This window comes from Monoraphidium neglectum (genome assembly GCF_000611645.1).
Source record: "Monoraphidium neglectum strain SAG 48.87 unplaced genomic scaffold scaffold01731, whole genome shotgun sequence".
NCBI lineage: Eukaryota > Viridiplantae > Chlorophyta > Chlorophyceae > Sphaeropleales > Selenastraceae > Monoraphidium > Monoraphidium neglectum.
In genome coordinates, this window is record NW_014011897.1 from 1 (window position 1) to 11,190 (window position 11,190).

General features: G+C 61.7%; 1 protein-coding gene across 1 annotated transcript; it reads left to right on the top strand.

Annotated features, from left to right (window-relative positions):
• Positions 1–1,214: 1,214 nt before the first annotated feature.
• MNEG_8846 (hypothetical protein) lies at positions 1,215–10,987 on the top strand (the record flags this gene model as incomplete). Its single annotated transcript, XM_014042682.1, has 18 exons — positions 1,215–1,220; positions 1,533–1,601; positions 2,317–2,445; positions 3,196–3,286; positions 3,932–3,965; positions 4,427–4,479; positions 4,695–4,749; positions 5,241–5,283; positions 5,478–5,541; positions 6,643–6,716; positions 7,305–7,336; positions 7,539–7,623; positions 8,004–8,128; positions 8,689–8,830; positions 9,386–9,478; positions 9,733–9,785; positions 10,384–10,477; positions 10,832–10,987. 18 exons carry the CDS (start codon positions 1,215–1,217, stop codon positions 10,985–10,987), a joined length of 1,398 nt encoding a protein of 465 aa, XP_013898136.1.
• Between the last annotated feature and the right edge of the window lie 203 nt (positions 10,988–11,190).

An 11,190-nucleotide genomic window follows, 5' to 3' on the forward strand; every position in this document is an offset into this window, starting at 1 on the left:
CCACTCCTCTCAACCCCACCCCCCCACAGGCCCCCGACGCCGACTCCCTGGAGCGCTTCTTGGGCGGCCTCCCCCTCATCGCCGACGTCGTCATCCTGTCGCCCCACGGCTACTTCGGCCAGAGCAACGTGCTGGGGCTGCCAGACACGGGGGGCCAGGTGAGGGGGTGGCCGACGGCCGCGGCGCTGACAGGGGATTTGGGGTGTTTTTGGCACCGGAGCAGGGTAGCGCCTGTGTCGGGCGAAGGGCTGCGGTGCAAGGTTTGCTGGGAGTTTCACCTTGGGAGTTGGGAGTCACGCCCTGGGATCTAGTGCAAGAGAGGAACGGCGGCGGTGTGGGGCAGCTTGGTTATGTGTGGTGCGAGGAGGGGGAGCTTAAGAGGGGTTGGGTGCCGGGGGGTCGCTGGGAGGCAGGGGCTGGCTCAATGCAGCACAGACTTCTGGGTTATCGGGGGGTCTGCCTGGGTGTGAGCCATGCACTGCCCTTGTGGAGGCGTGTGTGCAGGGCCGTCAAACTCATCCTGCGGATGATGGACGGCTCTGCGACCGCCCACACCGCCGCTGCCTTGCGCGTGCTGTCCGCCGCAACTTGCGGTTTTGGGAGGGGCAGCAGGAGAAGGGTTGGGTGCCGGGCGGTTGCTGGGTGGCAGGGGCTGGCTTCAGGCGTCGCGGGCTCGTGGGGTTGTGCGAGGGATGTCAGCGTGAATGCAGCCCGTGCGCTGCTCCTGCAGAGGCGCGCAGGCAGGGCCGTCAGCCAGCCGAGGAACATGCGACGGCCCTGCGGCCGCGCCCGCCACCGACGCCGTGCGCGCTTTGTCCGCGGCCGCGCACGCCGTCCTGCCCCGCCTGCGCCCCCCCGTTGGCCGCAAACCTCCGTATGCCTTGATGGGGGGGGGGCGCGACGGCTTCGGCCCCCGCAAGCCAGCCCCCCTCTTCCTGAATGTACGCGGGCGTCTCAGCCTGCGTAGTTTCTCTCTCTCTCTCTCTCCTGTATGCCAGCGCCAAGGCGTATCAGTGTCTCAATGCGCCGCCTGCGTGGCTCCCTGCTGTCAGAGCCCAGGCATGACACCTGTACTTCATCTTCTCACACCCTCCCTCTGACCCCCCCCTGCCCTGCATCATCATGTTTCCTGCTGTGATGAAAGGTCGTGTATATCTTGGACCAGGTGAGAGGCATTGAAAGGCTTATAACTTGGAATACACGGTAGCAACGGGATGAATGTAGGTGTGGGGGCGGGGGCCGGGACCGCAGAGCGCGCTGGGGCGGCACTCACGGAAGAGGGTGGCGGCACCAGCAGGATCACCGGCGCCGGCGGGAGTGATCGCTGCGTTTTGCAGACTCCTCGCCCCGGAGCACAGCTCTTCGTCAGGCGGGGCCCGCCGCCCAGTCTCGCAGTACACACATTCCGCCTTCCGGCCGCCCGATCTCCTTCCATTCCACTTCCGCCGCCACCCCCTCCCAACTGATCGTTGTCTACACCACACATAACTTTCACTGAGACGTTCGCGTCCCCCATAAACCCCAAATCGCAGGTGCGTGCGCTGGAGGCTGAGCTGAGGCGCCGCCTGGACGAGCAGGGCCTCGCGGACGTCAACCCCAGGGTGAGGGCTCCGGGTCGTTTGCTACTGGGTCTGCCTGCTACTTCGCTTGTTGCCTGTTGGTTTGGTCCCAGATGAAGCGGTCTGGGTTCCGTTTTCAAAGGTCTGGGTCTAAGGTAGCTTCTCCATTTGGGAAGGGGTTTTGTGTCTCTTACGTTCTAATTGAATTAGGGCGGGCGAGCCGCAGTGCTTCGGGTGGACAGGGTGTTTAAGGGATGATGCTGCTAATGCCATTGACTCGGCGGGGGAATGGACCACTAGTCGTGGGGTCCCTATGGTGGTTTGGGGGCGTTGTTGGAAGGGGCCGAGGCGTACGGTGAGGTGCATGGCCGCGCTGGTCTTTCTGACCTGATTTGGGAGGCAGTGGCATGCGAGCTGGAGCGCAAGCGCAGTGTGGTGTCTTTGGGTGGCGGAGTTGTTGACACCACTCTGCGCCTTGTGCGGCCGAGCTCGGGCGGATGCAAGGGAAAAGCCTCCGTGTCTCATGATCTGATTTGCCTCCTGCAGCACAGCGCCTGCCCCTGCCGCCCCTGCCTGCCAAGCCTGCAGCTGCTCTTATGCCAGCCGTCGGTCCGTCCTCAAATCAGTTTCCCAGGCCCTCACCACATCGATTGATAGCACCTGTCGGCCCCTCACGCACAGCACCTTGATACCGCCCTTGCTTGCTCCCCTGACCTTGGGATGCTCACAAAACGACAAAACGACGCCCCCCCTCCAGGTGGTCGTCGTGACGCGCCTGATCCCCGAGGCGTGCGGCACAACCTGCAACGAGCGCGTGGAGCGCATCCACAGCACAGAGGGCGCCTACATCCTGCGCATACCCTTTAGGGACCCCAACACGGGCCAGGTGCGGCGGGCGGTGCGTGTTGTGTGGCGGGAGAGCTGGGGGGCCGTTGGGTGGGGGCAGCTGATGAGTGGGGGCAGCTAATGAGTGGGGGTGATGATGCGGCGCGGCTGTTTGTATTCTGCGGGCCATCGCAGTGCGCGAGCACTGTGTCGGTAGCACACTCAGCGTGTTTGACTGTGTCCAAGCAGCTCACGCGCCTGCCCTCGCGGCCACTTGGGTCCGGGGTTCCGGCCAAAGGGATGCAAGGGGGGCAGCGACAAGTGGCAGGAAGTTGTTTGGGATGCCGGCGCTCCTCAGGGCATGGTAGTTGCACCACCTCGCGCGATCTGCAGCCCCCGCAACCAGCCAAGTTCCCCGCAGCACTCAGCCGGCGGCTAAGGCTGTTTGTATGCTTTGCTATCGTGTATCTTCCCTCCCCACTACCTGCTGCAGCCTGGCTAGTGCATGCTTTTTGTAGCCACGTATGGCCGCTGCCTCCCACGTGAGGCATGGCTCTGAAGGGCCAAGAAACTGCACCCATAGGTGGTTTCAGCTAATGTTGATTGTTGGGCTAATGTTGATTGTCGGGCTCAGAACTTTCCACATCCCCTTGCCTGGGGTGTAGGACGTCCTCGGAAAACACCCCAGGTCGTAGGGCATGTCGTTGAATCCGGCTCCATTCCCCACCTGCTGCCCCACCCCTCCCTTCGATCCCTTTGCCCCACGCCCGCTTGCTGAACTCCTCACCACCCCTCCATAACATCAAACCAGGTGCTGCGCAAGTGGGTGAGCCGCTTTGACCTGTGGCCCTACGTGGAGCGCTTTGCCCTGGACTGCGAGAGGGAGCTCAGGGCAGAGCTGGGTGAGGCGCCTTTTTGGGGGATTGAGCCCTTGCTTGAAGGCCTTCCTTTCTTTGTGGGATTTTCGGGCTTGTTCAAGGAATGGGGTGGGGCAAGGGAGGGTTTTGGGCCGGGCAGCCCTGGGCAGTCCTGCCACGCTTCGGCACGGGCGCTGTGCGGTGGAGGCATGGCCATTGACCTGTCGGAAAGCATGGGGGCGGGCAAAGCATGCGAGCAGTCTTGAGGGGCAATCCTTCGCGTCTCGGTGAGTCAAGGTCAAAGGATGTTCCACCTCAGCGCGAGGCAACCCCCTTCGGTCTGTTGACCCGCTCACCGGGCTGCACTCAAAACTTGGCAAACTTCGAGGTGCAGCAACGTCGGTTGTCGCACCTCAGCTGCGTTAGTGGGGCCGCTGCGTATGCACCTTCTGATAGCTTTCACAGCATCACAGGTCATGACACCTCTGAAGCACCTGGCACGCCGTCGTGCCGCACTTCTTACACGACCGCTGACATGTGCTCAAGTGTCCATTGTGAACAAACACAACGAGGGCATCAGCCCCCCCTCCCAAACAGCATTGTCTTATGCAACTTCAAACCCCTTCTCCAGTGCCGGTACCAATATCGGCCCCCACCCCCTCCTCTCCTGCCATACCAACCCATCACCAGGGGGCAAGCCGGACCTTATCATTGGCAACTACAGGTGACTGGTTGGGTCCATGAGTGTTTGGGTTGGTATGCCCAGGAGTGATTTGCGCATTGCCTACCCTGGCGTTTGGGTGTTGCAAACTTCCACCTAGGGGTGGAAGGTTGGCCCAGCTTTGCTGTATTGGGCAAATTTTGTGGCGTCCGGCGTTATTTTTGAGAATCCGGTGTGATTCTCAGACGATTTGCACCAGTGAGCGTCTATAGTGTGCTGTCGTCACTGGTGCAAAGCCGCCACAGAATTGCGCGGAATGAGCGTCCAGCCTGCAATCCCTTGCCGGCCCTCATCCCTACCCGGAAGGCCTGTCTGCCAGGCATCCGCCTTCACCACTGTCCCGGCCCTGCTTCACACGAGCTTGCCCCGCCTTGTCTGGATGTCTGCTACTCCTGTACTTCAACGCACACCTGACGTACAAATGTGCTCGCCCCCTTCCTTCCCAAACCAACAAACAAACTCAGCGACGGCAACCTGGTGGCGTCCCTGCTGGCGCACCGCATGTTCGTCACCCAGTGTGAGCTTTGATGTCGAACAGTACACCCGAACGGCGAACCCAACACGCTTCACACAGGGCTGAGTGCAAACAATTCATATAACCTGCTGCTCATTGGAATTGTTTGCACTCAGCCCCCAGCGAGCTCGCTTCTTCACCCGCTCTCTGGCATCCTGCACTCCCTTACCCCCTTGGCACCTCAGCCTGAAACCCCCACCCCTCACCTGCCACCCCAGGCAACATTGCCCACGCCCTGGAGAAGACCAAGTACCAAGATGCCGACATCAAGTGGTGAGCCACGCGGGGTGGTGATGTCGCTGTGACATCGCACACAAGTCGTGAGCCATGCAGGCGTACTCTTGGCCTGTCGGCGGTGTTGTTTGAAGAGTGATGGAATTGTTCAGCCTTTTTGGGGAAAGGACAACCCACAAGGGTGCTCTAGAGCAACCAGCCCTACCTGTTTGGCGGCTCAGTTGAACATTTCTTATCATGTCGTAATTGGTGTAGTTTTGATCTCAGAGCTTCGGCCTCATGCCAACTTGCGGTCTCCCTGGGGCAGCGCCGGAAGGTCGGGCCGGCCAACCTGGCAGTGTCGCTCAGGTTGCCTCCAAGCACTGCCAGGTGGAGCCGCGGCCCAAGCACACCACACCGCGCTCCCTGTTTCTTTGCCGCTCTGCTGCTCAACTGACCCTGCCGGAGGTCGGCCCCAACCCCACAACACAATCTGGATGTACACCATTCAGTCACAAGAATCCTCTCGCTCCCACTGCCCTCGCACACAGGGCGGACCTGGACCCCACCTACCACTTCAGCTGCCAGTTCCTGGTGCGCAGGCACCGGCGCTGAATCATCCTCGCGCAAAAATACACTCCTCATGCCAGCAGACCCGTCAGCTGTGGCTTGTGGCGACTCATGATCATGACACCCAACATTCAGCACATTAGAACAGAAGCTCCCACTTTTCGAACCTTCATGTGACCCAACCCAATCCTGATTCACAACCTGCCCCTCATACACAGGCTGACCTGGTGGCCATGAACCACGCAGACTTCATCATCACATCGACCTACCAGGAGATTGCAGGTGAAAGGGGGTCGCATTGTGATGATGGGGCGGCTGCCACGAGCGAGTTGAGAGGGAGTGTGCTGCTTGTCCGGCGCCTACAGGGGGCGGCTGTGATGCCTGGGAGGCAGGTTGTCGCTGTGGATCACCAGCCCCTGGATGGTGCACTTGGCGCAATTTGATGGGTTACACGCGGGCGTTTCGGCCAGCTGCTATGAATGTTGGTGCCTGCTGAGTGTTCAGGGGGGGGGCGGCAGCATGTTGGGCGTGTTGCGACGTCCTGGCTTCTCTGCCAGCAGCGGACAATGGGTGCGGTCCGACTGCAACAGTGACAGCGAGACCCCCTCCCATGTTCTGCTGCCAGACACTGTGGCTGCGGTAGACAAGCGATTTGTGAATCAAGCGCAACCCCGGCGCTCTCCTGTGCGCGGATATTGCCACATCGGCACGCTCGCAATCTCGCTGCACTGATTGCATTTCATGCCTATGCCAAAGCGCCGCTGAAGCTCCGCCTTAGCCTCGGAAGGTGTTGCCGATGGGGGTGAAAGGGTCCACTTTGGCATGCTTGCACACACAAGCGGGCGCGCGTGTGTTGTGGGGGGGGGGCGTGTACGTTTGCGCTGAAGCTCCGCCTTAGCCTCGGAAGGTGTTGCCGATGGGGGTGAAAGGGTCCACTTTGGCATGCTTGCACACACAAGCGGGCGCGCGTGTGTTGTGGGGGGGGGGCGTGTACGTTTGCGTGTGCTTAAGTGTTTGTGTGCGTGTGTTTGTGTATGTACGTGTGTGTGGGGGGGGTGTTGGCCGTTCTTGGCGGCCATGTGTCTAGTATTGGTGTGTGCACGCGTAACGTTTGTGCCAACGGCAATCCCCAAGTCACACTGCAAACTTTCCTGTGACCCGGGGCTGCCGTCGCAATGCACCACGCCGGCTGTGCCATGTGCAGTATGCATCGTCTTCTGCATCCCTGGGTTCAACGCGCACCCCTGGGCAGCAGTTGGCACAGTCCCCCCAAACAAAACAACTGCTGCCTCCTTTGACACAGCGCGCGAGGCTCCACCCCCTGACCCACCGCCAACCCCCGGCCCCTCACCCATCACTGACCCCCACCCCCTCCGTCCCCAGGTAACGAGACCCTGGTGGGTCAGTACGAGAGCATGAAGGCCTTCACGATGCCCAAGCTGTTCAGGGTGGTCGAGGTGGGCCCAATATCCAGATCATCCATGCTTGTGGGGTTTGAGTCTGCTGCTGTCTGCAGCAGCGTGGCTAGCAGCGTGGCTAGCCATGCTTCAGTCAGCCGTGAATTTTTTTGACGCATTCTGCGCACAGCACTCGCGCCACAACCAGCTGCCGTTGAATTGCAAGTGCAGCAGTGAACGGGGATGCGGCTTTGTGTTCCAGGCAGTCGGCTGGGGCCAAGCGGCCACAGGGCGCGGCCTTGTGCAGCTCTGTGGGGTGTGGGGGGGGCCATATATGCCGCTGGGACAAAAGAAGGGGTGACGTTTCTGTCTTCTCACCCCTTCACGCTCCCGGCGACCTGCCGCCGTGCGGGTGCTGAGCATCGTGGCCGGCGCAGCCACGAATCGCGACCCTTTGCCGCGCCTCAAACCTGTGGCGCCCCCCTCCCCCGCCGTCTGTTGGCCTGGGGCCTCCATTGCCCACCACAGCACCACCTCTACTCTGGACGGGTCGCACACACATCCACCCGTACATGTCCTACCTCCACCCCCACAACCTCACACTTCTCACCCAACCACCCACCCACACACCCATCCTCGCATGTCTAGGGGATTGACATCTACGACACCAAGTTCAACATGTGAGCCTCCCCGAGGGCGTCCATCCAGAAATGACGATGGCTCTAACTACGATTCGCATTGCAGTTGCACACGCTGCTCTGTTAATACTGTGTACCGTGCGTGGCTCGTCTGCCTTCACTCTATCATGCCACCTCTACGGTGTATACTGACCCTTGATCCCTCACATCAACCCAATCCCCTCAACCCGGCCTTGCTTGGCAGCGTGTCCCCAGGGGCGGACCCCGACATCTACTTCCCCTTCTCAGAGGCTGAGAGGAGGCTCACGTCACTGCACGGCGACATGCGGGTGCGCCACACGCATGCTGATTGAGAGGGGTGGGGGCGGGGTGAGAGCACGGCCGCTCATTCCTACGTGTGCCACCTTACTGCCCACGCTACTGGCACGAGGGCCGACGACCAACAGCCCCGCACATGCATGGCATGTATGGCAGGCTGCCTCGAACGCGAGTCATCCGCGAGGAAGGGGTTGCTTATTGATGTAGAAAGCACCACCTGCTGCATTGTTAAGTTGCGCTCAATCCATGAGATTCCCTTTGCACGCCGGCCCCCCCTTACCCTGGTGCACGGGAGCTGCAACCACCGCCGCATCCCACATGCGCGAGCATTCCCATCTGGACCAACCCATGGAATCTCATCTGTGCCCCACCCCGCCCCTCCACCTTCCAGGAGCTGCTCTTCGGCTCCGGCGAGGCCCCCACCGCGGTGTCGACCCTGGACGACCCCTCCAAGCCGCTGCTCTTCAGCATGGCGCGCCTGGACCGCGTGAAGAACCTCACAGGGCTCGTGGAGTGGTGGGCACGTGACTGGCCTGCTCGGGCTGTGTTTGTTGGCTTGGGGTTGCAGACCACAGCAAACTGCCAGGCCGGCTCTGGTGTCTGGAGAGGGGTTGGGCTAGTAACGCCCGCTTTGAGTTGGTTGGAGGGATGCAGGGCGGTTTGAGTGGTGGGGGTTTGACCTGGCGACTGTTGCGTAATGGGGGCAACACCTCGGTTTGATGGGTTTCATGCTATTGTGGGGAGCTGGTTTTGGGTCAAGAATGCAGGTGGGCCATGGGACATGGATTGTGTGCAGAGTCAGAAGAGCTTCCTGTGCGCACGGCTCACCGTCTCAAAGCTGCCCTGAACCTCGCGCACTGCAAGGTGTTGCGAGCCAGGCTTGCCTCTTGACCAAATCTGCCACTGCGCCCCACCAACTGCCCGCCCCTCGCCGCCAATCCCACGGCATCTCAAATTTCTGCGCAACATCAGGCCTGCGTCCAGCACCCCAGACTCACACCCGCTCTTCAGCAGCAACCCATCAGCATTTCCCTTTCCCCGCTTCGATCGTCAATCTTGAACCTCAAACGCCGCAGGTACGCCCACAGCGAGCGGCTGCGCAACGTGTGCAACCTGGTGATCGTGGGCGGCGTCATAGACGCCTGCCATACGGGCGACAGGGAGGAGGCTGCTGAGTGTGAGAAGATGCACCGCCTCATCAAGGAGCACAACCTCAGGGTGGGTCGTGTGTGTGTGTGTGTGTGTGTGTGCGCGCATGCGTGCGTGTGTGCGTGTGTGTGTGTGTGTGTGTGTGGGTGTGTGTTGGGGGGGGCTCATACAGGTGTCTGATAGCAAACGTAATTGCGCATGCCCCCAAGTGTGCGTGCACCTCTATGTGGTTGATTTGTTGGGTTGGAAGGGGCCACGGTTGCTGTGGTGGCGAGGGGCTGAGGCAGTCAGCTATGTATTGTATTGTTGCGGGAGGGGCAAGGGGCAGAACGGCAAGGTCTGCCGCCAATCCAGCAAGTTTCAGAGTTGATGCTGCTGCAATGCGCCGGTCCGTGTGATGCAGTGGACCCCTCTTCTTGTGACATTTTTGTGCACGACTGTGAAAATGGCTGCTGGACGCATCGCCTCGCTCCCACCTGTGCATCACCCAGCCTCTGCGCCCCCCCGCATCACCCAGCCTCTGCGCCCCCCCGATGGCAGTGATGCTATGGCATGAGTAACTTATCGATCTATCTACCCCGCCCCTTGCACCTGCGCTGCAAAACCCGTCACATCACCCCCCAGGGCAGCCTGCGCTGGGTGGTGGCCCAGAAGAACCGCGTGCGCAACGGGGAGCTGTACCGCTTCATAGCAGACACCAGGGGCGCATTTGTGCAGGTGGGGCACTGGCCGCTGTCCGGGGGCTCACTGGGCGGCGACAGAGCCGCATTGATTGCCTGAGGTCGCGTAATAAGAGGTGCCCGCGCCCTCCCAGGGTCCACCTCCGTTGCGCCCCCACTACCCCTCCACCCCCCTTGCTAGTCCTGTCTTGATCCCCTCGCAGCAGTTTCTGGGTGCTCCCATTGTCAATACCTCCCTCAAACCCCGCCTTCCCCCGCCCCGGCTGCCCTGCCCCCTCCCTCCCAAACCAGCCTGCGCTGTACGAGGCCTTCGGCCTCACTGTGGTGGAGGCTATGACCTGCGGGTGAGCAGGGCGGCGCCGCGGGGCTGCTGGCCCGGGCTGATCGCTTGCGTGGGCACTGCCATGGCTCTCGCCCACGCTCCAGGGGCCGCCGCCGCAGCTCGTGGCCGGGCCAATCAAAGCGCGCGGGTGAACGGCAGGGCAGGGCATGCTTAGGTTGGATCAGCTTCAAACCTGTCCCCCCGCTTGTCCCCGTGGCTGGGAGCATGTGTTTGGGGTGTGTGGCGTGCGGCTCCCTCTGTCGTGCCTTCCTGGCATTGAATGGCTCTGAGCTGGGCGTCGACAGAGCCATTCAATGGCAGGCAAGGCCGAAGGGTGTCTAAGTGGCAGCCATTTGCTGCATCCATGATTCACGTGCGCACGCGACATACCCTTGCCAAGCACCCGTGTTGCAGCGCACCAACGCCCCAGTCTACGCTGCCGCATGTCACCCTCCCGAACCGTCCTACGCCCAGCACCACAGTTCAACCTGCCCACTCATCTGCAAACGCCCCTTGCGTCTGCTTCTACTCTGTAACTTCCAGAACGCTGCCCCCCATCCCCAGGCTGCCCACACATGCTTTCACCCTGCTGACTCCGTCATGCTGCCCCCCAAACCCAGGCTGCCCACGTTCGCCACCGCCCACGGCGGCCCCAGCGAGATCATCCGCCACGGCCGCAGCGGCTTCCACATCGACCCGTACCACGGGGAGCAGGTGGGTGGCGCTTGTTTGGGGGGGTAGGGGATGGGGACACCATACGCTGCAGGTTCGTTAGAGGCACGGTGTTCCTCTGCGGTGCTCCTCAGCGATGCTCCTCCAACCTCTCGCCACGCGCCCCAGCGCATTGCGCTGCATCCCCTCGCTCGGCTGGTTGAGTCCCGAAAATCACACTCTGTTGTTCGGCCTATTGCAACGCTTCAGACCCGGCCTTGATCATCGCCACCAGACTACTGCCCAAATGCCACTCATCCGCTGACCAAGCGCCACCCAACCACCGCCTGACTGCTGCCCAACCGCTGCCCAACCGCCTCTCAACCGCCGCGCGACCGCCGCCCAACCGCCACCCAGGCCGCGAACCTGATGGCGGACTTCTTCGAGCGCTGCGCCGCCGACCCCTCGGCGTGGGACCGCGTGTCACAGGAGGGCCTGGCGCGCATCAGGGCGCACTACACCTGGGAGATCTACGCCAACAGGCTGCTCACGCTCAGCAGTGTGTACAGGTGACGTGGGCGGCGGGCGGGGTCTGGGCGTTTCTGCGACTTTTCTTTGGTAGTTGCAAGCACCTGGCTAGCTTAGTCGTGTGGTCGGGAGCAGCCCTGAACCTCATTGGCAGCATCCTGAACAAGCCGCCAAAACGTTGGGAGGGCTTCTGAATGCTTAGAAGCGCGGTAGGCGCGCTGCTCACGATTGCACCAAATCGTGACGGG